General features: G+C 43.4%; 1 protein-coding gene across 4 annotated transcripts in view; it reads right to left on the reverse strand.

The window, feature by feature from the left end:
- KCNIP4 (potassium voltage-gated channel interacting protein 4) overlaps positions 1-27,901 on the reverse strand; it is a 437,188-nt gene that overhangs the window by 288,083 nt on the left and 121,204 nt on the right. The window contains exon 1 of one of the 4 annotated variants that reach the window (XM_081207940.1): positions 21,845-22,282. The exons of the other annotated variants lie outside the window; for them this stretch is intronic. Coding sequence (XP_081064066.1) covers positions 21,845-21,932 — 88 coding nt within the window. The 5' untranslated portion in view covers positions 21,933-22,282. Of the gene's footprint in view, positions 1-21,844; positions 22,283-27,901 lie in introns of those variants that run through there. 4 annotated transcript variants of the gene reach the window in all.

Genomic DNA, 27,901 nt, shown 5'->3' on the forward strand with positions numbered 1-27,901 from the left:
GAACTGTGAAAGAAAAGTTTTTGGGAAATGATTTATAATGAAATGGGGAAAAAATGTTTAAGATAACGTTTGTTAAAAAGCCAGAAGCTTTCCTGTTAGGCAAGACTTGCCAAAAGAACAGAATAAGTTATTTATGTATGCGACAACAGCGGTTAGGATTTTACTAGCCCAAAAATGGAAAGATGACCAAGAAGAATGGCAAGAAAAACTGATGGAATATGCTGAAATGGTGAAGTTCACTGCAAAACTTAGAGACAAGCACAATAGAGATTTTATAAAAAGACTGGGAATCATTTATGTTGTACCTACAGAAAAACTGTAAAGATGTAGACTCACTAGCAGGATTTGAGTAAACATTTACAATTAACCACTTAGAAATTAAGAAGTAAAAATTGGAAAACAATAAAGTGCAAGAGGAAAGGTGAAAATAGGTAAGGTATAAAAATGTGAAGACTATAATAATATTTAAGTTAAAAACTGCCTATTAAGGTAAAATAAAACAAGCAGGGGAAGTAAATACTCAAAGAACCAGAAATGGAAGTTGGGGAAGTCATGGGGGGGGGGGGTTATAATCTATTTTGCTTTTGAGATAATGTTGATTGTGATGATGATAAAATCTGTAAAACTCAATGAAAATTATTCAAAAACAAACACTAAGTCCTGCAATTGGTGTGCTCAGGATTAACTAATTTAAGAACACTGGAAAAGTGGAATATAAATCTCAAAACTAAGCAAAAGTGGACTACACAGTGCAGAGGACTGTACAATATGGCAGGAGGTATCAAGTGACAAGATATCGTTTTGGCTCCTCTCCAAAATATCCTTTATTCCCCACGTCACGCCCCAAAAAGAGACGAAACACAAATCAAATCTTACATTTTTGTTCTGCAGCACAATGGCTCCCAATCCAAAACATTGACGTACATGGCCCTTGCCACAAAGAGCTATGGAAAATACACAGTATGCTTATAATTCTTCCACAATGAAATTACTGAAACCCATCTGGCAATTCAGGCTGTCCAATTACCCTGCTACAAAACATTGATTAAATAAAAAGGTTAATTGCCATACTTCAGGACTCTAGCGCTGTATTTATGAGTGGGCAATTTGTCATACTTTTCCAGGTAGTTAGCCACTCGGTACTTTAAAAAGGGAAATCAAGAACAAGAGTGCAATAAACTACATGGTATGATGGTTTATCAGATCAACAGTCTCACGAGATTTTATTTACACACAGTAGGAGGTTCCGTCAACCAGGAAAAAACATTCTTGCCTGCATTCCTTTGGGTAGTTCTACACAAGTTTAGAGTTGCCAGATTAGGAGCACCCAAGACTCTGAAATTTCAGAGCCCAAACTCAAGACCTAGGGGTGCCTCCAGTGATACCATGAAACATGTTTACCAGCTCCATCTGGTACGCAGGCAGAGACCCTATCTGCTGGCGGACTGTCTCGCCAGACTGGTGCATGCTCTCGTTATCTCCCGCTTGGACTACTGCAATGTGCTCTACGTGGGGCTACCTTTGAAGGTGATCCAGAAACTACAACTAATCCAGAATGCGGCAGCTAGACTGGGGACTGGGAGCAGCCGCCGAGACCACATAACACCAGTCTTGAAAGACCTACATTGGCTCCCAGTACGTTTCCGAGCACAATTCAAAGTGTTGGTGCTAACATTTAAAGCCCTAAACAGCCTCGGTCCAGTATACCTGAAGGAGCATCTCCACCCCCATCGTTCTGCCCGGACACTGAGGTCCAGCGCCAAGTGCCTTCTGGCGGTTCCCTCACTGTGGGAAGCAAAGCTACAGGAAACCAGGCAGAGGGCCTTCTCAGTAGTGGCGCCCGCCCTGTGGAATGCCCTCCCACCAGATGTCAAAGAGAACAACAACTACCAGACTTTTAAACGACATCTGAAGGCAGCCCTGTTTAGAGAAGCTTTTAATGTTTGATGCATTACTGTATTTTAATGTTGTGTTGGAAGCCGCCCAAAGTGGCTGGGGAAACCCAGCCAGATGGGTGGGGTATAAATAAATTATTATTATTATTATTATTATTATTATTATTATTATTATTATTATTATTAAGCATTAGCCACAGTAGCTGAGATAATGTCATTCAGTTAAAAAAATAAATCTATCTAATAAGCATATCTGTCACAAACTGGAAATTAAGATAGAAGCCTTAACTGAAGGCTTGTTGTGAACTGCTCTTGTGAACAACCAACTATCTACACCCAATTTACCAGCATTGATGATATTTTATAATTCGTTGCTCTTCAAGGTGCCACAAGACATTCTCGCTTGTTCAGAAAAAAAGGGAAAAAGAAAACACATTTAAGTGTTCATAGGAACACATGACATGAAAGGCAACATACGAGATCACCTGTGTGGGTGTCTAGGTATCCAAGGGAATGTGGAAGAAGCGGGGAGCAATCAGCAACAAGGGGGCAGATTAACTTTTGCAGCTTTTACTTTAAGCAGGAAAGTGCACGCACACACTTTATTCCCCAAGCTTTGCATTTAATACATGGGATGTGATGGGAGTTGTGTTCCACCAAAGGGGGAAAATGAAAGCTTCCTCTTTTCACACCAAGAGCAGACCTTTCCAAACTTCTACAGACACAATTTATTCCCCAAGCTCTGTATTTAAGATGCGGGGGAGGGTAGCCAAAAACATGACTGGGCTTCTTGTGAATCAATATAGCCGTGTCTTCAACCCAGATTTTAGTTTGGAAAACTCCTCTATTTTTCTTAAACACCCCCTCCATCACTTTACAGTGGTACCTCGGGTTACAGACGCTTCAGGTTACAGATACTTCAGGTTACAGACTCCGCTAACCCAGAAATAGTACCTCGGGTTAAGACCTTTGCTTCAGGGTGAGAACAGAAATCGCGCACCAGTGGCACAGCAGCAGCAGGAGGCCCAATTAGCTAAAGTGGTACCTCAGGTTAAGAACAGTTTCAGGTTAAGAATGGATCTTCAGAATGAATTAAGTTCTTAACCTGAGGTACCACTGTATTCTTTTCCATATCCTAAGCAATTTCTTAGGCCCATTCCTAGGGTTCCCAATTGGACTATTTCAGGTGGCAACAAAGAGAAGTGGGTCAAAAATCATATTGTGCCCAGAGTTTGGCTTAGAAAACCCTTTAGACACCCATGGACCTTGAAGAGCTATCTGGCAGTGGGCTCTCAAATTTCACCAGGCAGAGGGCCTTCTCAGTAGTGGCACCCGCCCTGTGGAATGCCCCCCATCAGATGTCAACATAAATACAAACACAATAAAACATTTTTTTAAAAAAGCTTCCCTATACAGGGCTGCCTTCAGATGTCTTCTAAAGGTTGCATAGTTACTTATCTCCCTGGTTCGGGGGTGGCATAGCCAATGAAAATAGGGACGTCCTACCATACCCTCCAACATTTCTCTGATGAAAAATAGGGACGTCTTAAAGAAAAGCGGGACATTCCGGGATCGAATCAGAAACTGGGACGGCTTCTGGAAATCCGGAACTGTCCCTGGAAAATAGGTACGCTTGGAGGGTCTGCATAAACCCCTCGACCTCTGAAAAGGAAATCACCTGCTCCCCCCAAAGATAGGCTTCAGCTGTGTTTTTAACCCCAGCCTTGCCAAAGTCACCGGGGAAATAGTAAGCCTATTCCTCCTATGCCTTTCTATGTAGATGAAGCCTCTTGGCCAAAGCGCTTGCTGGAGCCTCGGCAGGCTGCCCTATTGATACCCTGTTAAGTTTTTATTTAATAGAAGACAAGGTGACTCACTTTCACAATGTTTACTTCTACCATCACCCATTATTACAACCCTGCAGCCTTTGACTAGGCAAATGAAGCGTCCCTGGTTTATTGATAATTGGATCCTGGCAATCTGTCTCTTCCCACATCATGTGGCTGTAACAAATACCAAAAGAAAAAAGAGGACATCTCACTGCATCGAGTGTTAAGTGGATATCCTTGTACATCACGTAAGATTCTGCTTCGCCTAAAAAGGGCAGAATCATTGGAAGCTGCACAGGGTGACCTAGAAAGACGTTTATTCTTCAGACTCCCAAATGAAATATCATTTAGAGCACGGTCCTTCTATACCCCAAGATTTATTCCGAATAATAAAAAGAGAACTCACACAGAGCTGAATGTTGGCTAATGTAGTATTCCTTTTAGAAATATAAAAACTCACTGGATTATAAACGGGATGAAAAATAAAGCCACACATGGCCGATCCCAACGATGTGAGAGAACGGTTTTAGGTTTGTTCAGCAGCAGTTTCTAAATGTTGCGGAAAATTACATAAATTTGCTGCTGAGGAGAGCCTTAGCCTTATTATTTGATGGAAGAGCTCTACAAATTCCAAAGCTTAGCTTTTCAGTGGGGGGGGGGAGACTTAAATTTAAAAAGAAGCTATGGGAATTTTAATGACCCCGTGTCTGAAAAGGAAAAAGAAGAAAGGCTTTTGCAATGGGAAGTATACCCAGAAATTGAGAGATGCATGCTGAATTATTTAGAATTTTAAACCCCAGTAACCTGAAGACCTCTACAATTAGAAATGTAAACCTTTTACTAGGTTTAATGGCTAAAACACATGCATGGTGATAATAAAACAATCAGAGAAGGTGTGACAATTGCCCTTTACTCTGAAATGTTCAGCACATGACGACAATTGAATAATTGCAATGTTACATTTCTGCACACACAAAGGCTGTGTAATTTAATAACTCACTCCTGAATTTCCTGAAAGCAATGCATACAATTCAATTAGTTGCTCACAATAGACTACACCGATATTTTTTCATGAGCTCCAAGCCTTTTCTCCAATAATCCTTTTGCAGAAACAGCAATGTCCTTCAGTACTTCATTCACATTTGCTGTTGTTGATTTTGAAAAGAAAGACCTAGAATACAATGAATGTGAATGCCAAAACAGTCTCTTCATAATGAGACAGAGAAGGACTAAAACAACTGTGCAATATATTGACAGCCCTGTGCAGTGCATTCCTGATGGTGCCCACCAGTACAAAGTAGCACTAATGCATGTGGCAGCCATTTTGTGCTGGCACCCACAGCACTGTTATCATCATAAGAGTATAGGCACTTCATATTTTTTTTACCCCCAAAAAAATAAAAAATAAGAAATTGTACTAATCCAATGCTGGGGTTTTCTTTTTTTCTTTTTCCCCACTTCCACCAGCATGCGCGCACACACACACACACACAAACACGTATATATATACAGTTTTCCTCAGGTTATGAATGCTGTGGGTTGCGCGTTTTTGGGTTGCGGACCGAGCTGAAGCCGGAAGTATCAGAATAGGTTACTTCCGGGTTTCGGCGCTCACACATGTGCAGAAGCACAAAATGACATCACGCACGGGCGCAAACGTGGCACTTCAGGCTGTGAATGCTGTGGGTTGCGAACGTGCCTCCCGCACAGATCACGTTCGCTGTATGACTGTGTGTGTATATATATATAATAATAATAAACAACTTTTATTTATATCCCGCCCTCCCCAGCCAAAGTCGGGCTCAGGGCAGCTAACATCAGATACATAACATTGGTATAAAATCAAACAATAACTAAATTACCTCCCAAAACATGTCAAAATCAAATTTTAGTATATAATCAAGGTATATATATCTGGTTTTAAAAATATTAGTTTTTAACAATCCAAATTACACATCCATATTTCAACATTTCACCAGATCTCTGGACTTCCCAACTTCCATAGGTTCTATTGTACACCCTCTCAACCGCATATCATTTCATAATCCATGTTTTGTATCTTTCCATATTGTCCATGCTATTAGTCCAATGCAGTTTTGAAAGCAAACGGTTCCACCAGCAGCAGAATTATGGCAAACACCTTCCTTCCTTTTTATTATGTTTTTATTGTTAGACACCCTGAGCCTGGCTCTGGCTGGGGAGGTAAAGGTAAAGGGACCCCTGACCATTAGGTCCAGGCGTGACCAACTCTGGGGTTGCGGCGCTCATCTCGCTTTATTGGCCGAGGGAGCCGGCGTACAGCTTCCGGGTCATGTGGCCAGCATGACTAAGCCGCTTCTGGCGAACCTGAGCAGCGCACGGAAACGCCGTTTACCTTCCCGCCAGAGCGGTACCTATTTATCTACTCGTACTGGTGTGCTTTTGAACTGCTAGGTTGGCAGGAGCTGGGACCGAGCAACGGGAGCTCACCCCATTGAAGGGATTCGAACCGCCGACCTTCTGATCGGCAAGTTCTAGGCTCTGTGGTTTAGACCACAGTGCCACCCGCGTCCCACCTGGCTGGGGAGAGTGGGGTATAAATAGAAATTTATTATTATTATTATTCCTTCCTTCCCAGGTTGCCTCTGGGAAGCTCCTAAAGGCAGCTCCAGGAAGGAAGTGTGCTAGTGCTGTGCTTCTCAAGCTCTCTCATGTGGTGGACCAGCATTTCCCTCCACCCCAATGTGCCAGAGACCACTGCCATATTTGGTCCTTGAAGTTTCCCACCCAACCTGGGCTGTGGTAGAGTCATTGGGGACTGGCAGCCAATGGCTAGAGAAATGACACCCAGCTGTGGACCACCACTTTGAGTAGCACTAGTGCAGGGGTCAGCAAACTTTTTCAGCAGGGAGCCAGTCCACTGTCCCTCAGAACTTGTGGCGCTGTGGTCTTAACCCAAGAGCTTAGGGCTTGCCAATTGGAAGGTCAGCAGTTCGAATCCCTGCAACGGGGTGATCTCCCATTGTTCGGTCCCAGCTCCTGCCCACCTAGCAGTTCAAAAGCACACCAGTACGAGTAGATAAATAGGTACCGCTCTGGTGGGAAGGTAAACGGTGTTTCCATGCGCTGCTCTGGTTCGCCAGAAGCGGCTTAGCCATGCTGGCCACATGACCCAGAAAAACTGTCTGCGGACAAACGTTGGCTCCCTCGGCCAGTAAAGCGAGATGAGCGCACAACTGGACCTTACAGTCAGGGGTACCTTTACCTTTACTATGCTCCTCTTGGACATCTGAAGTGAGCATAGGCAAGTTTACTTACAGGCAAACAAGGAACAGCAGTTGCTGATTCTTGCTCACTTTACTATGTTGGATCAGAGCCTCTGTTAAAGCAGAATATTGGATCTGTGACTCTGACTCTTTCCAGTATTACCACATGGGTCATCAAGCTCTATCTAATACGTTTTCTGGAGGGTTTTGTTTGTCATGATTCAAATTGCTTCTGGTAACACGGAGCTCACAAACAACAATTTGACAAGACAATAGTATAAGCAACATCCAGGGAATTGATTTTACAGAAGCTGCCCACCTGTTTCACACTGTGTAGAGAAATTAAACTATATGACCTGTGCCATCAACAGTAAGCAATACTATATACAGGTGTCATCCGGAAACTTCACTTTCATTTTCTTTTAAAATTGGGTCTAGTTGCTACAGGTAATGATACTAGTTACATTGATCTTTTGCTATCACTCACATTCACACCTTTAATCCCTTGGGATATTCGAAAATGATGTTTATATTTTGTAAGGCACCGAAAAAAGCAAAGCCATATTTGTGTTGAGGTGCATGTCTTGAGTACAGGAGACTTTTTCAGGAGGTAAGGGGAAGAAAAATATGCTCTAGTAAAAGTTCTTAAGGCATTCAAATTCAGATCTATTTTGCTTTGTTGAATACTGATACTTTTGTTAAGATGTATTCAGAATATTACAGATACAGTGTAAATGCTAATATCTAAGGATTTCTGGACTCCTTCCTTCACCCTGAGAAATGTCACTAATTTTATCAAAACCCTTTTTTTTTGGGGGGGGGTGTTTCCCAGAAATGAGGAGGAACTTCAGGCAAAATCCTGAGAGGGCAAATATTTACATTATGTGCCATAAATACATTTTACTGGAAATGGCTGAAAATATTATGGCACATACAAATGACTCAAAGTCTCAGTTAATGACAACAATTCTAACATGGATAACTTTACTGGAATTAGAATTAGAGTAAAATGCCATTTAGAGACTAATTAAGGTGCTGCAGTGCAATTTAACACTTTATTAAGAGGTTTGTATTCTCCCCCCCCCCCCGGAATCGAGGGACATATTCTATTTTTAAAAAAAATCAAGAAAATTGCAGGGGTCTTGCCGTTCTTGGCTTGGTTTTGTATATTTGTAAAAAGTTTTAAAGTGCCAACTTAACAATGCCCTCCTCTTCCCACGTTGAGACTTTTCTCCTTTCCAGGTTACAATGGCAGAGAACAGGAGAATAGCTGTCAACCTTCCCTTTTTTTTGCAGGAAATTCCCTTAATCCAGTGCCATTTCCCGCTGCTTCCTGCTGCTATACCGGATTGTTAGATATCCCCGGCGTAGACTGTCCCCGGGACAGGTGAGGCTGCTGATCCCTTATTTTCGAGGCTGCTGATCCCTTATTTTCAAATCTGAAAGTTGACAGCTATGAACAGGAGGTGTGCCGGCTTTGCCCTACCTGGGGGGAAAGGTACCCCCAGCAGTAAGCCCCCAAATGGGGTGCCAAGGAGCCCAAGCCTCAGGACTCTCAGCAAAAGGAGAAAACAACCTACCCCACCATCTGCTCTGGCTTCAACAACTGGCACATGTTGACTCCATTTTGCCTGCTTCATGGATGGGGTTAGGATTACTCTGTCAAGTATGCAACAACAGCAGCAAGAATACTCATCGCAAAACATTGGAAGACCCAAGATTTACCCACACTGGAAGAATGGCAGATGCAACTGATAGACTACATGGAGTTGTCTGAAATGACTGGCAGAATTCGGGACCTGGGAGAAGAGGCAGTGGAAGAGGATTGGAAAAAGTTCAAAGACTACCTACAAAAATACTATAAGCTGTATGAATGTTGAGAAAATACACGATAGAAAATAACATGGCATCAGTAATTTAGTTCAAAGATATATGAGAATAAGTGATGTTTAAGAAAAACGAAATTTGAAGTAATATTATGTTTAAATTAAGTAGTTCAGTATATTGATAAAAACATCTAAAGTTGGGGACATAATATTTGAGAATTACAAGATAAGAATTGAAATAAGGTAATAAATTGCTGTTTATAATTTTATTATTGAGAACGCAGGAAAGGGAGATGTGAGGAAGTCCAAAGCTTATGGAAGTATGATTTATGGACTGCTGTTTCTGTTATATTTTTCTTTCATTCTATGTCTATCTTCTTGGGTTGTTTTTTTGTTTTGTTTTTTCTTGTTCTGTGTGTTATATTGTGGTGATGGTATTTTATATATGTTTGGTGATTTTGTGTTTAAAATTTGCAATAAATATTCTTTAAAAAAAAAAGATTACTCTGTCAAATCAGTTTTGCAGCTCTTGAAGCCAGTTGGCTGTGGGGAGGGAAGAGCGCCCTTATGTTAGAAGCAGTGATTGTGCATGGTTTGAGTGGAAAGCTTTTTGTGTGGTGTGTTTGTGTTAAGGTGGGGTTAACACAAACACCAAGGCCCACCAGAAGCAGCAACTGATGTCATCTTCCACTGCTATCTTATCCACTGTTGCCAATGGCAAAATTATTTGCCACATAATTTTCCTAGTGGCAAGGAGTTCCATATGTCAACTTTCTTTGTGCTGAGTGCAGAGACATTAGCTCTGGAGGAACTGTGACTCAGCCTCCCCATAGGCTGTAAGTAGAGGATAAGGTATTTTTCTTTTAAATGTTTCCTTTCCCACGTGTCTCATTTTTACGCAACTCGAGTAATTCCCTCTCCCACGCAACTTACACCCTTGCAGGACTGGACGAGCTGTGCTCAATGGCTGTGTGTTTTGCAAAAAAAGTTGCAAAAAAGCAAGAGTCTGTACTAGATTCCGTTCCTATCCGCTTATGACATGCAGTGAAATGTCTGAGTGGCTTTTCATGCTGTTTCAGAATGTCACTCAAGGTTTCCCACTCACTGGTAACCGGTACTCCCAAGCGAAGAACTGAACACTAGCTGAGACACCGCCTGAAAATGTTTTGCAGAAGAAGCAAATAGCCTTAAAAACGTAAGAAGAGCTTACTAGATCAGGCCAATGGCTCATGTAGTCCAGCATAGTCTTCTCATAGTGGCTGACCAGCCTGCGAAGGAGGGCATGCTGGCAGCAGCACACTGCCTACCTGAAATTCCAAGCAAACCAGCATTCAGAAACATACTGCCTCCAGCAACAATTCTCACATAGGACCACCAGCTTTGTACACGTGCATACCCTCCAACGTTTCTCTGATTAAAATAGGGATGTCCAAAAGAATAACAAAAATATATAAAATATAAAATAATAATACAGCGGTACCTCGGGTTAAGAACTTAATTCGTTCTGGAGGTCTGTTCTTAACCAGAAACTGTTCTTGACCTGAGGTACCACTTTAGCTAATGGGGCCTCCCGCCACCACCGCGCGATTTCCGTTCTCATCCTGAGGTAAAGTTCTTAACCCGAGGTATTATTTCTGGGTTAGTGGAGTCTGTAACCTGAAGCGTCTGTAACATGAAGCATCTGTAAGCCGAGGTACCACTGTATAATAATACATATTAATAAATAATAAATATAAACATGTAATAAAACATTAAACATTTAAAAAACCTTCCCTATACAGGGTTGCCTTCAGATGTCCTATTTAATAATAGTACAGTGGTACCTCGGGTTACAAACTTAATCCGTTCTGGAAGTCCGTTCTGAAACCAAAACTGTTCTTAAACCGAGGCGCGCTTTCCCTAATGAGGCCTCCCGCCGCCAGTGCCCTTCCACCGTTCTTAGACTGAGGTAAAGTTCTCAAACTGGGACACTATTTCCGGTTTTGCGCAGTTTGTAAACCGAATCGTTCTTAAACAGGACTGTTCTTAAACCGAGGTACCACTGTAATAGTAACAACAACAACAACTACTTTTATTATTTATACCTCAGCCACCTGACCAGGTTGCCCCAGCCACTCTGGGCAGCTTCCAACATATATAAAAACATAATAAAACATTATACATTTTTTTAAAAACCTTCCTTATACAGGACTGCCTTCAGATGTCTTCTAAAGGTTGTATAGTGACAGATCTCCTTGGCTTGGGCGTCGCATAGCTCCATCCCCTCCAACATTTCTCCAATGAAAATAGGGATGTCTTATGGAAAAGCGGGACATTCCGGGATCAAATCAGAAACCGGGATGGCTTCTGTAAATCCAGGATGGTCCCTGGGAAATAGGGATGCTTGGAGGGTCAGCACATAAACATCAGTTCTTGTAAGGTCAGCAGCAGGACCTCCACTGTCACTTGCACCAGGTTCCATAAACCCTGAGTGATCCTGCAAAGAGGACCATGGATTTTGGGGGAGCAAGACACTTCTTGCCCAGGGCCCTATTTAGCCTAGGATCGGCTCTGTACCTTATTTCCACCCTCAAAACTGCCAAATTCTTCCATCCCTCCTCCATGGACCTTTTGTGTTCAACTCTTCCTCTTTCAACAGCTTTTCTCTCATCTCCTTCCTTTTCTACTCCTAGTTTATAGCTTTATTATTATATAATAAATAACAAGGAACTTTTCATTCATTTCACTTCATTTCCTTCAACACCTCCTCTGGTCCTTTCTCCTCAGAGGAGAAGGGTCTTCGTTCCCTCCTTCCCCCTGCCTCCTTCTCCAGACTGCCTTTTTCCAGCATGCAAGGAGCTGCTGATGGCCAAACCAAAAGGCTATGGTACAGGAGGGAGAGTAATGACTGCTCCCCGCTTAAAACGGGGGGCGCCCTTTGCGTGGACGCGCACAGCCCTGGATCTGGAAGGGCCCCGTCAGCATAGGCTTGACTTTGCCTTCCCTCAGGTGGGATACCTGGAGGTCCCCGCCTACCTCAGTCAGTTGTCCAATCCCACCTGGGGGAAGCGTTGCCAAGGAGACCAGGCCAGGTGGGGGAGGGATTACCTGCCCACACAATAGAGGGAGGATCTTACCTGGGAATCCTCACTTGGCTCCAGAGCTTCTCCCACCCTGCCCACCCTCAGTTAATATCTTCCTTTGCAGGTTAACTTTTCTTCATAGGTTTTGCAGGTTAACTTTTCTTCACAGGTATGCGGGCGCTGCTGCGTTAAGGTCGCTGTTAAAGGGCCGGAAAGGAATTTCCCTGCATTGGCAGGTTTCGCCTTTCCCATAGCAAAACATCACAACTTTGGCGGTATCAGGCCTTGGGCGGAATCCTTTAGTCCATCTTCCTCTTTGCGGCGGCGATACCAGGGTTCCCCATTAAAGGGGTTTCTGAAGGGAGGCTTTGACTGTACGCCGAAAGGTCGTCATTGCTCTCCCCTGCGGCAGCGGCGTAACGGGGGCGGCTATCTCTGCTTGAACATATGTTCTCCAGAGCCAGCCCATCCCCCCCACCCCCCCACTGGATAACCCTGATGCTCCCTAGGTCCCTGGCCGGGGACTGGGGAGGGAGAACGCCCAATGCCTGAGCCAAGGTCTACCCACATTTGAAATTTAATAAAGTTGTGGCCAATTTAATCCCATAGCACGTTGTCTTGAGTCGTTATTCCACATGACGGGGGGGGGGACCGCTCGGGATCTGGGGACTCCGCCTGTCCACGCAATTGAGGATATATTGACTAGGTGGCCCAATGTGTACTATTTAAAAAACACTGCGCTAAGTCAGGTGCATGTCTGTGAGAATGACTGTAAAGTACTTTGTGCATTTGTGATATCTGTAAGCTGCAAAATTCTGTATATTTTTTAACAACTTGGTCTTGGGTGAATATAAATTCCAAACTTAGTTCCAGCAACTGATCTCAAGCAATCTTTAAGCAACAGAATGCATTCGTGTGCATGTTTAACCAAAAGCAAAACCAGAAAAGTAACTACTCAAACTTAGAAGAACTTATGCAGGTTTGCTGTGTCTTGCTTGTAAGTGAACATATAATTTTAATTATTTTAAGTAAAATTTTAATTAATTCATGTAATTTACATTAAACAGAGTCATCCTGTTAAAAAAAAAAACTTCCATGCATACTTAATCATAAATGTGGTGCTTAATTGAGACTGATTTCAATGGCACATCCAAGTCATTAAGCCTGTCAGACACTCAATCAAGCCAGCATACAAACTATTTGAAAAGGATAAAACGGAATTTTATAAATACAATTTTTAAAAGGTAAAGGTAAAAGGTAAAGGACCCCTGGACAGTTAAGGCCAGTCAAAGGCGACTATGGGGATGCGGCACTCATCTCACTTTCAGGCCGAGGAAGCCGGCGTTTGTCCACAGGCAGTTTTCCAGGTCATGTGCCCAGCAGGACTAAACAGCTTCTGGTGCAACGGAACACTATGACGGAAACAAGAGCGCACGGAAACGCTGTTTACCTTCCTGCCACAGCAGTACCTATTTATCTACTTGCACTGGTGCGCTTTCAAACTGCTAGGTTGGCAGGAGCTGGGACAGAGTAACGGGAGCTCACCCCGTCACGGGTATTCGAACTGCCGAGCTTCCAATCAGCAAGCCCATGAAGCTCAGTGGTTTAGACCACAGCGCCACCTGCATTCTACAAAACCTACATCCTACAAAAAACCACCCATAAGACAGCAGCATAAAATCAAGTTAATCACTACATCCTTTGCAAATCATTGCAAAGCCCAGCTACCCACCATTTGCCAAATGGCAGAAGTCAAGCAGGTTTTCCAGAAGTAAGGATATCATGATAACTCCCTCTGAACCCTAAACATTTCCCCCTCTCACTGAGGGCCACCGTACCTTGACTATCGTTAGGGCAGTGGGTGGAGATGAGACTTAGATCCTGGAAATGGATCTGGGGCAGAGGGACAGGAAGGGTTAACTTGCTTCCTCTATCAAAGTTGGTTCTCCCTGCATCACATCTGCTGGGGTAAAAAAGGTAAAGGGACCCCTGACCATCAGGTCCAGTCGTGGCAGACTCTGGGGTTGCGGCGCTCATCTCACTTTATTGGCCAAAGGAGCCGGCGTACAGCTTCCGGGTCATGTGGCCAGCATGACTAAGCCACTTTCTGGAGAACCAGAGCAGCGCACGGAAACGCCGTTTACCTTCCCGCCGGAGTGGTACCTATTTATCTATTTGCACTCTTATGTGCTTTCGAACTGCTAGGTTGGCAGGAGCAGGGACCAAGCAATGGGAGCTCCCCCCATTGCGGGGATTCGAACCGCCCACCTTCTGATCGGCAAGTCCTAGGCTCTGTGGTTTAACCCACAGCGCCACCCGCATCCCTTATCTGCTGGGGTAGATCATGGCTATTCTACATCCCATGGGCTTCATCCCTAAAGGAGCCCTTTCCAAACATCAGCAGTTCAGGTCTATGGGGAGAGCAGATAGTGGGAGGGTCATAAGGGATAAATTAATCAAAGAAGTCATTTGGAAAATGCCATTGTGGTCAGCATGTGGAGGAAACAAAATCGCTAAATTACATAAAGGATTATGAACAATTCACACAATTCTGTCAATATTCCCCACACTGTCAGTTGTTGACTTCTGCAGTTACTGAATCAATCATTTTTACCTGCTGCCAGCTTGGGAGGCAGCTGCCTCTTGATAAACACATATGGAGGCACATATTAAAGATGACCATGAAAATTCTCCGCTGCTGCACACAGAATAAAACATTGTTTTTCAACATCATGGTGCGGAGAGAAGAGAGATTTTTTTTAGTGACTTACTGCAGATAGTGTTTTCATTTATTCTCTCTGGTCAGAGATAAGGAAACTAGATTTATTTATTTATTTATTGTTCACCAGTGTTCTCAGCTAGAAAAATAAATAAATCAAAACGCCAAAACTATTACATGCAGAAACCATCACTAATTAGTTCCCGAATTCAATTTTATATAACCTGTGTGCAAAGAAAAGGGCTTTTCAGAACAAGAATGTTAACTACTGTTATCACAGAGTGCTTTAAACCCTGATTCAGATTATATGAAAGGTTTCCTTTAATTAATTTCTAATTAATTTGAAATTAATTAGATTCAAGTGTAATACAGTGGTACCTCGGGTTACAGACGTTTCAGGTCACAGGCACTTCAGGTTACAGACTCCGCTAACCCAGAAATAGTACTTCAGGTTAAGAACTTTGCTTCAGGATGAGTACAGAAATCGTGCGGTGGCTGCGCAGCGGCAGGCCCCGTTATCTAAAGTGGTACCTCAGGTTAAGAACAGTTTCAGGTTAAGAACGGACCTCCAGAACGAATTAAGTTCAGAACCCGAGGTACCACTGTACCCCAATAAAGGAGGCTACAGAAGTCTGGATAATGGTTAACAAAAGTCCCTTTCATTTGTTCCTTTCATGTGCAGGCTAAATGCATGGAAGGGCACAGATATCGGGGACTGGATCAACAGACCATAGTCAGTGGTCATGGTCCCCCTTACTGGATGTACAGATATTGTTGGCACCTGTCTGCTTGAGAGGCAATGGAGTGCGCCTCTAGGGGTGGAGTCAAACTGCTGGGGAATCACAGCAACAGCTGTGGCTGCAAACTTGAAATTGCTGCTTCTCTCATTGTTTTTGCTGCATTAGCAGCATCAAAATGACCTCCCCAAGGTACAAGCCTGGGCAGTGCGTATGGAAGTCCTGGGCTACCCAGATGACAAGACTGGGTAGTCTTGTCCTTGCTTATGTAGTCCAAACGAAAGCAGAGCAATACGTTTGGCACCAGCTTGGCTGCAGGAGATGCCGGAAGGAGTAAGGAGCCAACAGTGTGACGTGGCAGCTAAAAAAGCCAATGCAATTCTGGGCTGCATCAATAGGAGTATAGCATCTAGATCAAGGGAAGTAATAGTGCCACTGTATTCTGCTCTGGTCAGACCTCACCTGGAGTACTGTGTCCAGTTCTGGGCACCACAATTCAAGAAGGACACTGACAAACTGGAACGTGTCCAGAGGAGGGCAACCAAAATGGTCAAAGGCCTGGAAACGATGCCTTATGAGGAACAGCTAAGGGAGCTGGGCATGTTTAGCCCGGAGAAGAGGAGGTTAAGGGGTGATATGATAGCCATGTTCAAATATATAAAAGGATGTCACATAGAGGAGGGAGAAAGGTTGTTTTCTGCTGCTCCAGAGAAGCGGACACGGAGCAATGGATCCAAACTACAAGAAAGAAGATTCCACCTAAACATTAGGAAGAACTTCCTGACAGTAAGAGCTGTTCGACAGTGGAATTTCCTGCCAAGGAGTGTGGTGGAGTCTCCTACTTTGGAGGTCTTTAAGCAGAGGCTTGACAACCATATGTCAGGAGTGCTCTGATGGTGTTTCCTGCTTGGCAGGGGGTTGGACTCGATGGCCCTTGTGGTCTCTTCCAACTCTATGATTCTATGATTCTATGAGTACAAGGAACCACCCAACCATCTTAGAAACTCCACTCTGGATTTGTGTAGGGTTTATTCCTTCGCCCCTTCTTCTTCTGAAGATGTCCCATAAGGCAGAAGGTATGGATTTTTCCTCAGAGTTTACTCCCAAAGCCTTTCTCACGAATGAATATAACCACAAGGCAGTGGAAATTTAGAGTATGGTTACCTGATTTTTACCCCAATGAATCCGGGGACACTTTTCAACTTTCTACTAAACAGATTGATTTTGTCAGGGGACTGATTTGTAAATCCGGGGACTGTCCCCAGGAAACGGGGAGGTCTGGTAACCTCTCTCACCCTGCCCTGGCCACTGTGATCCATGCGACGGTCACCTCCAGACTGGATTATTGTAACTCACTCTACGTGGGGCTGCCCTTGAGACTGACCCAGAAACTTCAGCGGATGCAGAATGCCTCATCGAGACTCCTTACGGGGTCCTCAGTGTGGGATCACATTCACCCAGTGCTATACCAGCAGTACTGGCTGGAGTACAGGATCAGGTTTAAGGTGCTGGTTTTAACCTTTAAAGCCCTATACAGCCTAGGACCCTCGTGCCTACGAGACCGCCTCTCCTGGTATGTCCCACGGAGGACCTTACGGTCTTCAAACAAAAATATCTTGGAGGTCCTGGGCCACAGAGATGTTAGGCTGGCCTCAACCAGAGCCAGGGCTTTTTCAGCTGTGGCTCTGATCTGGTGGAACGCTCTGTCACAAGAGACTAGGGCCCTGCGGGATTTGACATTTTTCCGCAGGGCCTGCAAGACAGAGCTGTTCCACCAGGCCTTTGGCCAAGGCACAGCCTGACCCCCTCCTTTGGTAATCCTTAGAGAACTCTAGCCCAATGGTTGCCATTAATTTGATTTGAACTGCTTTTAGAATGAATTGATTTTAGAATGCTTTATTACTTTACTGTTGTCAGCTGCTTTGAGCCCGGCTTCGGCTGGGGAGGGCGGGATGTAAATAAAATTTTATTATTATTATTAATTTAGGATCAGACTTTTCCTTCTCCTAGATGGGCTACCTTCCCAGGTTGACGAGACCTATCTGCCCCTCACTTCCTCCAACAGAATGTGCAGAAACTGCCTTTTTGGGAGTAACATGTCTACCAGTGACTGCATGTAGGAATTAAGATCAACTTATACATCATAGACTCTTGTATAAATTTGTTCCGGACTCAGAAAGGAGTTTTAGTAAATAAATAAATAAATAAATAAATAAATCCGAGAAGAGCTGAACTCAGGAGTTTTAACACTGATTAAGCACACATTTCACATTATTATTTGGCTTTCCTTGCCATTTCTTTTTTGGAAACAAAAACAGCATCTTGATGAATGCTAATTTTAATTTTAGATGAAACAGTGCATAAAATTTGCTTGGCTAATAACCAATGTTATGATCTCTTGGCCCCGATTCGGCACAGAGGGCCACCTAGATCACTTTGCCCACCTCCTTGAAGTGGATCCTCCAATAGAAAACAAAGCACTTTTGTGTGAACAGAGGACAACAGCATATTTTCCCTTGAAATTACTTATTTTTAGCAGTCTAGGAACCAGAACATCTGGGCAGCACATAAGAGTTAGCGCATGTGGTCTTGTTACTAGTTTCCCTCAGCTATAGTCATCAGAGCAAAAGCCAGCAGAGCTCTGGCTGACAAGAAGAAGGTTTCAAAAATTCTGCATTCTTACTTGTCAGCCTGTGCAAGAGGGAAACAAAGAAGAAAATCACTATTCAGAAGGGATTCTGGTGGGACCAGAGTGTGAAGACTGATGCCACAGGCTCCTGTTGTGTGGACCACACCACATGCGCTCCCAGGTCCTGGCCTTCATATGGCCAACTCAGGTTGAATGGCCCCAGTTTTTGTTATTAGAAACAGTGGCTCCTTCAGGGCACTAGAAAACGTTCCTGGAAAGGATTACAAAGAGAAAGGCAAGGGAACAAGAACAGAACTCTCAGTGAGCATCATCTGAGGCCCTAGAGCTGCTATAGATCTGGCTGGTAGGGCCAGCCCAAGACATTTTGGCACCTGAGGCAAACCACAAAATGGTGCCCCTCCCTCAGGTGCCAGGGAAGAAGAGGTGAGTGAAGATCTATGTCAGGAACAAGGGTGGAACATCAAATTAATCTTACCCGACTGTTGAAATAGGAATCAAAGGCTGTCATAGAGGGCAGGGGGAGGAGAAGGAGTCTACTCCGAATCATGACAGGTGGGTGCAGAGCCCAGGAGACTCCAGAGGGCTGCCCCCAACATTTCCTTCCTAGGAGTGGGATGAAACAGCAGACAGTGCATTCCCTGGAGGCCAAATCTGCTGCCTCTGTGGATCCTGCCATCTGAGGCGATTGTCTCACTTTGCCTAATGGGTGGGCCAGGCCTGCAGTTGGGAACCATCAGCTTCACCTCGTCAACCTGCAGGCCTCTCTGTGTTCCCAAACACTGCTTGTCCTTGGCTCTCATGGGTTATTGCTCCAGCTGGTTGCCTTCCAGTCTCCTCCATCTTGAACAGTAAATACATCCCCACACACTCCAGTCAGCCCTGTTCTTTTCTTGCTGCTTTGCTCATGGCTGAAGTTCAGCTCAGTGGTTTTGCAATATTGGGTGGTTGTCTCTGGCGTTGGCCATGCACTTCTTTGGGCACCAGAATAGAAAATGTCAGGTGTGGATGTCAGGGAGACTGAGGACAGAGCTGCCAGCAGAGAACCAGACATGTTAATTGTGAGAGTGACTTTTTTCATTGACAATGGAAGGTGGGAATTGACCTTTTTTCCTGCCTAAACAATTAAGCAGAATATTGCCTGCTCAATATACATTGTGTATCTCAATCTACTAAGGCCACATATCTGCATTTTTTAAAAAATGAAAGTAAGAATGTGGGTCAGCTAATGACCCAAATCATCATCATCTTCTTCGATCACTCGTAGCCAATTAAGATTGTTTTCCATAAACACAGTTTTAACAATGAGTGCGTAAGTGACTGTGGAGGCCAGTTCTGGATCCACACGTCCTTCCACAGTGGGGACGTTGGTTCCCAGGCAGGAGTTGATCACGGTGTGGATTTGCCAAGCGTGCCTTCCTCTTAGCACGTTTCTCCCTTGCGTCCTGAGTTCAAGTGTCTTCAATGCCCGTGATACCTTTGGTAAAGGCTGTTCTCCAATAAGAGCGCTCCCAACCAAATAGACACCAGGTGGCATGCCCAAACATTGGACATATGACAATCTTACATGAGTGGCCTAGCACAGGACAGAGCTGTATGCACAGTATTCAACAAAATATTTGAGTAACTGGCATTTCTGATGCTTAAGAGAGTAGCACTGATAATACCAAGGTTGCAGGTTCGACTCTTACAAGGGACAGCAGCATATTCCAGCATTGCAGGGAGTTGGACTAGATGATCCTTAAGGTCCTTTCCAACTCTACAATTCTATGATTCTTCTATGATTTGCTAGCAGAATATGATTTTAATGCTGGGACCAGTCACTTTTTGATTTACCCGCCCAAAAGCTCAGGGTAGCACACCTGGTTTCCTGGTCAGCCTGAAATGCAGCTTATTCTAAGAGAGAGTGGTTGGTCCAAGATCACCCAGGGAGTTTCGTGGCTCACTATAGATTTGAACCCAGTAAAAGTCCAGCGGTATTCAACGTGGTATCCTCTAGAAGTTGTTGGACTACAACTCCCATCAGCCCCAGCTACCATGGCCAATGCTCAGGGATGAAGGGAATTGTAATCTAACACCTGGAGAACAGTTCCTTGGCTACCTCTTCCCTAGCTGTTACAACACACCGACTCTCTAAAAATTGATTGATTAGCAACTTGACATTTCTCCAACTCTGGCTGGATTTTGCCCACTGCTTACTGCTTGTCTGTAGGGAGTCTTAAGAACTGGTAGCACAAGGAGCAGGAAGCATGAAATCATTGACTTGGAGAGAATGGTAGGGGAATAAGAGTACAGGAGGCAGGCAGCTAGACAACACGAAGCTCACATTTGTCTAGGCAAAGTGCAAGGCAGAAGCTTGCAATGCCATATTAGATCAAGAGAAACCAATGGGCTTCCTACATGGGGAGCCACCCTGGAGTCTGAAAGCCCATTGCTGTCCCATGAACAGTTCAGACGGGTCTCACCACAAGGGGCAAAAAAGCACAGACCCCAAAGTTCCTGGTTGTAGCCCCAGCTGAAATATTTGCTGACAACTATTCCGCTGTGCTGCAGCCTAAAGAAATATGATGAAAGGAATATGAATTTGAGATTCCTGAAAGAATGTATATAACTAATATCCTTGTTTGGCTCACCATGACCTAAAAATAAAGGATACAAATTCTATCAACAGTGATGAGGTGAAGGTTGGGGACACATGTTTGTAGCAGAAGCACGCCATTATACTAAATTCTGCAAAACCGTCAAAACTGCCAGAACGATATAAAAATCGCTTACCGGAAATGGCTATTTATTCTACGCAGATATAAGTGTCAATATAATGTGTTTTATTCTGACAGTAAAAATGCATCTTTGAATTTGATTTGAACCCTTCAATTTCTGTGAGTTTCCAAGGAGCAAGATTTTCTAACACAGCAAAGTGCAAACTCGTTACAACTTGACACATGGCCGTGTCCTTAATACATGCATATGAATATGTAATTATAATTATTAATAGCATACACACACCCACAGCCCTCAAACTGCACACGCACATAGAACACACCTCAAACTGATATTTTTAACACGGAATCAAAACATAAATAAATGTCACCTGGAGCATACAAGGTGGGCCGTTTACCGTTGTCACCTGACAAGGGTGTAAAAATACCTTATCACATGCACCTCAGAATAGGAAAAGTATTTTCCAAAGAGAGACAGCTGGCCTCACTTCTGCAAAGGAATTCTTTTTAAATAACAAAATGTTCCAACTTGGTCTCATGCTGTTATTTCACCCACCTTAAAGAAGATTAATCAACAAACACAAGTGTGTGCACACACAGAAACAGACACCCCTACCCCTTTCAAGATTTCAGTTTCAAGGGCTTGACTGTCAAGAGAGATATTGCAGAAATTTCACAGATTTTAAACACCCTGAAAAGCAGTCTTTCCAAAGCTCTTGCTGATAGAATTTTAATGTCATGCTAACATCCAGCAGTTGATTTATATTTCAAGAGCGGCTCTCTGCTTGCCAACTGAGATAACGTGAACATCGTTCATACATTGAAATCTGCCTTCATATGCCAAACCCCACAGGAGAGCACAATGCTCCACATTTCTTAATGCACTCTGCTCCAAACAAATATGCAAACACATATGTATGTTTAACAGCACCGTTCTGATGTGGATGCAATTGCAGACTTCAGTGCAATTTAACCAAATGTACTGCTCCTGCATAGTTTACATTAAACAACCAAAAATGCATTCGTTAAAATCCCTCCCCTCCTCCCCGTTCATTTTACTAAATAAAGACCGCCACAAAACAGAGCAAAAAGCATAGTGGAAGAAGACAGTTACAGTGTTACCACTCTGCACATTTTCATGATAAAGAAAATAATGGTTGTTACCTGTATGTAGAGAACCTGTAATTAGCCTGAGAAGATACTGGGCGAATTTCAGTATTTCACGTTTACACCGTTTTCGACATCCACTCATTTTATGCAGGGAGGTATTCCTCTGAGGAGAGCCAGAAGACTTTTGCTAATGAAAGTGAATAGTTTTTGACAGAGAACTTCTGTCCCAGCTCTCCTGCTCACAAGCTGCCTCACTAAAGCCAGGCAAACTCCTTTGGATTTGTTTGAAAAGGGAGAATCCTTCAAAGGACTAGAGGAGGAAAAGAAAAAGGATGCAAGGAAAAGACTGAACTGACAGGGGGATGCTGAACAGGGCGGTCACACGCGGGTCCTCCTGTAACCCTGTACGCAAGCTGTCTGGCGTGATGAGCACTTGAAGTAGATATAGGAGAGCAAAGGTACACTTTCCTCCGCTGTCTCCCTAGCAGATACTGCTGCAACCTCACCGACCATTCAGTCAGAGGCGGGGCCTGAAGCCTCAACTCTACACATAGAAATTTGTCCTCATCAATGAATCAGCATGTAAGCAGGTAGGAAAGCGAGATAGCAGGGCACCCAGTTTGAATTGTGGTTTTGCAAGGAGAGGCAAGAAGCAATCTTGCCGGCGGGATGTGTGTGTGTAGCTTTGCAATGATTGCTATGCACAAGAAAAAAAAATATTAAAGTGTGCAGTTCATGGTTGGGTTAGCTACCCAGCCACAGTAAGACAATATACAACCTTCCACACCAAAAGCTCACCTGTCGGAAATAAAAAACGATCAAGGAGAAGGCAATCGTTCTGTTGTGGCAGCAGCGGGGCAGATATAAACAGCCAGGCTTAACTCTGCAGCTTATTGCAAATACTGTGAAAAATCCAAACTCCACAGCCTGCCCCAAAGGAGTCTGAAGTTTTAGCAAATTTCCTTCAGCGTACCAGGCCACAGCAACCTGGGTCATCATATAATTAAACGTACACATTCCAGGAAAGTACTTCTAATGCTTAATACTTCCGTTGAAAAGAGGATGGCAAACCATTTGCAAGACTTAACAACAACATTGTTTTAAAGCATTGTTTTTATTAATGTAGTTAGCGCTCTAGAGAAAAATAAACCCCTCCCCAAAGACCCTATTAAGCATTTACATGCCTAACCTATTATCTAAATTTGAGGGTGGAGAAAAGGAAATAGAGGGAAGGAAGGAGACAAGCAAGCAAGTTTTGACAGGGGATAAATATGTGCAATTACAATCAGACCTACTTAGGCTTCACTTCAGTCAGGAAAAGGGACTAAAGGCTTGTCAAAGGCTGTCCCAGAAGAGAGACATTCAGTTGAGCTGAGCCTAGAAAACCAAAGACATGCATCACATGTACGTCCTAGGAAGGATTTAGGGGAACAGATAGTAGCAGAGTCATCTATGGAAGAAGAACTTCAGAAAGTTCAGGTAACATTTAAAGGGGAACCTGCTCACTTTCTGAGGGAAGAGATGAACTGAAACTCTGGTATCCTTCAGAATTCGCAGTAATCTGAATTTTGTGGTGATGTTCTCCAACCAAACACAATTTACAAAACTGCATATATTGGAGAAGAATGTGCATTGAAATGAATATATTAGTGAAAAGCACATGCATAAATGTATTCTGTTGAGGGAAGACGCTTGCAAAAATGTGTGCATTTGTCAGAAAGGCATAAAGGAATGTGATTAGGAGGAGAAATTTGCACTAAAACAATGCTGAATTTTCATGGCATTTGTGGGTACTGCCTTCCTTTCCTTTCCTTTCCTTTCCTTTCCTTTCCTTTCCTTTCCTTTCCTTTCCTTTCCTTTCCTTTCCTTTCCTTTCCTTTTATTTAAACAAACAAACAAACAAACAAACAAACAATGTTTTTACAGCACCATTCACTTGAAATCAGATGGCCAGTAGACAATAAACATTAAATGGGCAGAGAATGATTTCCTGGCTTCATGGCCCCCTGAATAAACACAATAAAACCTTTAAAAACAGACATAACCAAACTGAGTTTACAACTAGCATTCTATACATGATCTCCCTTTGTAATGTCTTATTTTGAAATCTGTAAGCTAATACTTTAGTTTCCTGTTAATAATGTTGCTTTGAATGTATACTTTGTATTTGGTTTTCTTCTGCAAGGTTGTATTTTGGAAAGTTTTATTTGATGTTTTAATGTAGGTTGTAAACCGCTTTGAATCCCCCCCCTAAAAATATAAAGCAGTATAGAAATGAAAATAAGAATAAGAAGTGTAATAGGTAAACGTAAAGGGACCCCTGACCATTAGGTCCAGTCGCAGAAGACTCTGGGGTTGCGGTGCTCATCTCGCTTTACTGGCCGAGGGAGCCGGCATTTGTCTGCAGACAGTTTTTCCAGGTCATGTGGCCAGCATGACAAAGCCCCTTCTGGCGAACCAGAGCAACGCACGGAAACGCCGTTTACCTTCCCGCCGGAGCGGTACCTATTTATCTACTTGCACTTTGACGTGCTTTCGAACTGCTAGGTTGGCAGGAGCTGGGACCAAAGAACGGGAGCTCACCCCGTCGCGGGATTGGAACCGCCGACCTTTCGATCAGCAAGCCCAAGGCTCAGTGGTTTAACCCACAGCGCCACCAGCATAATACTCTTCTTTAAATGCTTTATTGTCACATTAAGCTTGCATGCCATCTACTCCTTAGATGTTTCAACCAATGAAATCATATGATTTTTTTTAGAACGGCATACCAATAGGTTGCCATCTGTTTGTCTCAGGAAACAATGGATGAGTGTTTTCAAACAAGAAATTTAAATTTCTTGTTTGAAAATATGTCAGGGTCTTCCAGGACCTTTCACCCTTTGGGAATTATTCTGTTTTTGCAAAGGCCCCTCAGGACCCAGCAGGGATATTGAGTCTCATTGTTTTCATGGCGCAAGCATCTTTACTTTACTGAGAGCCAGTGTGGTGTAGTGGTTAAGAGTGGTGGACTCGTAATCTGGGGAACCGGGTTCGCTTCCCTGCTCCTCCACATGCAGCTGCTGGGTGACCTTGGTCCAGTCACACTTCTTTGAAGTCTCTCAGCCCCACTCACCTCACAGAGTGTTTGTTGTGGAGGAGGAAGGAAAAGGAGAATGTTAGTCACTTGGAGACTCCTTCGGGTAGTGATAAAGCGGGATATCAAATCCAAACTCTTCTTCTTCTTCTTCTTCTCTACTTCTTCCAACCACCCTCCTTGCCTGGTACTTCCTTCCTTGCCTGGTACTTCCTAAAGTAAAAACCTAAGATGCCTCCTAAGAACATCTTCCTGTCTTGCTGCTGCAGTCTGATTCACACAGAACCATCATGTGTGCTAAAAATTGCAAAGATTCCTTCGGGGGGGGGGAGTAATTGATAAATGGCAGTTCAGTTGATGGACATTAAATTAGCTCTTTTAATATCCTCATTCATTATTTAGAAGAAGGGATATAGGATGCCCAGGAATGCTCGATTGGATAATGTTATAAATACCCTGGAGAACAAGATCTGATATAACAAGTTTCAGCAATTGTTGAATCAGAGACAGCAGATAAAAGTAACTGAACTTTGTTAAATGAAAGGCAATAAATAAAGGGAATAAACAGCGACAAGCCTTCAGTAAGGGAGCACAATATGAAGGCAAGATGAGGCGGTGAAAGTTAGATATAGATTTGCAATGAATTATGACACAAGGCAGAAAAATCAATTTAAGTGCAGACAGAGATATACAAAGAAATGAAGCATGCAGTTAACCTCATGTGAGGCTGGGAGGGGGAGGGGCAGGTGGAAATAATCATGACTTGCACATAAACATCCACTAGCCTCATTTTATTTTATTTTATTTATTTAGAAAATGTACAAAGGGCTCATGAAAGCAATTTATCCAAGCAGTGTAATCTGTGCCGGCTTTACGTGTAAGCTAAACAAGCTATAGCTTAGGGCCCCACTCTCTTGGTGGGGGGGTGGAAAAACACACACCTGGATGTACATTTCCAAAATATAAGATAAAAAACAAATAAAATAAAACCTATATACAGCAACAGTGTATTGTGTTGTATAGGCTCCTATGATGTAAGTAATGCTAGCCTGCTCCCTAAAATATCACAGGTTTGCTCCTTTCTATATATAGGGTGCCTACATTCTGCATGGACTGGTTGCACGGCAACATGTGCAAACGGCTTTAGATACCTATTAGGTCCATAAATTGCCATATAGCATATATTCAACACAAAAAAACAGCGACAATTTGTTGTTGACAGCTGGACATATAAAGGGCCCCAATACCTTCAGTAGCTCATCAAACCTAAATCTAGCCCTGAGTGTACAGTGGTGCCTCGCAAGACGAAAAGAATCCATTCTGTGATTCTCTTCGTCTAGCGGTTTTTTCGTCTTGCGAAGAAAGCCCATTGACGGATTAGCGGATTAGCGCTATTAGCGCTATTAGCGGCTTTTAGCGGCTTGTAGTGGCTTTTAGCGGCTTATCTGCTGATCGGATCAGCTGATAAGCGGCTTAGAGGCTTAGAAAAAGGGGGGGAGGGGAAAAAAACCAGCAGGAACTTGCAAGACATTGTCGTCTTGCGAAGCAAGCCCATAGGAAATTCGTTTTGCGAAGCACCTCCAAAACGGAAAACTCTTTCGTCTAGCGAGTTTTCCGTCTTGCGAGGCATTCGTCTTGCGGGGCACCACTGTAATGTTCAGTTTTATGTGTATGAAAAATGACTCATTATATATGTGATGAATAATTTTTGTTCTCAGATAACATGGGTATGATCCAGCCAGTTAAGTACTTTCTAATAATTTCTTTCTTTTGTTTATAAATTGCTTCCTATTAAACACCTGTGGGTTTCACCTAGAAAGAGGTTCGCTGTAATCATGGAAATGTTGGATTCAGGTAGGTAGCCGTGTTGGTCTGACGCAATTGAAATAAATAAATAAAATGTCCAGCAGCACCTCTGAGACCAACTAAGTTTGTATAAGCTTTCGTGTGCACGCACACTTTTTACTGGATTTTCAGCAGGCGTGGCGGTGCTGATTCACACAAACGGTGCTTCCACAAGGACTCTTCCTGCTTCTAGCCAAAGCCCCTAGCAACAGCAGAGTGGATATTTATACGTAGTAAAAGAGTGTGGGGTGGAACAGTATCCCTCCTTTACTAACTACCCTTGAAAGTAAGTCTACTATGCCCTGTTCTGTTCATCTGTATGTCAGGCTATCACAGCCTGTTGTGTTAGAATATGTAGTTTGCAACTACGGTACTATTTAAGATACTGTGGTACCTCTGGATGCAAACGGGATCCGTTCTGGAGCCCCGTTTGCATCCTGAAGCGAACGTAAGACGCGACTGCACGTGCGCGGGTTGCGTTTCGCTGCTTCCACACATGTGCGTGACGTCATTTTGAGCATCTGCGCATGCGCGAGCGACGAAACTCAGAAGTAACTCACTCCGTTACTTCCAGGTCGCTGTGGAGCACAACCCGAAAATATTTAAGCTGAAGCGTATTCATCCCGAGGTATGACTGTACTGCTTCATAATTGTCTTTTGGGAAGCTTGGCTGCCTAGCATAAGCACACAATTCCATTTCAGTACGCAGCATATGGCAGCAACAGTTGTAGTTTTAAGCAATGTACAAATTCAAATTCAAGCCCTGAGGCCTACACAAAGAACACTATATAGAAATGATGTGAAATGTTGTGCTGGAAGCATATTATTATACTAAAAGGAAAGGGGTTTTGTTTTTTTTAAAGGAATAATCCTGAACACCAAATTCTCTGCCGCTTGCTCATATAGTACCATTAGCTGAAAAAGTGAAATTCTCTTTTCTTCTATTCCCATGTCCTTGAGTTCAGTCCAAAGTTTCATTTTCACCCTGCAGCGTAAGGAAGATTATACTGCAGACAGCTGCTGTAAAGACCTCCATGCCATCCTAACTGGGCTGATTAAATATTCACAAGAACATAGGGAAGATATGACATCAACACAAGTAACTCCAGGGTCTGACCTTCCATAGCAGAAAGCTCGAGAATTATGTTGCGGGAATAAACCGGAGCAGCCTATAACAGCTGCATGGCAAAAAA

The sequence above is a fragment of the Podarcis bocagei genome (genome assembly GCF_964188305.1).
Source record: "Podarcis bocagei genome assembly, chromosome: 9".
NCBI lineage: Eukaryota > Metazoa > Chordata > Lepidosauria > Squamata > Lacertidae > Podarcis > Podarcis bocagei.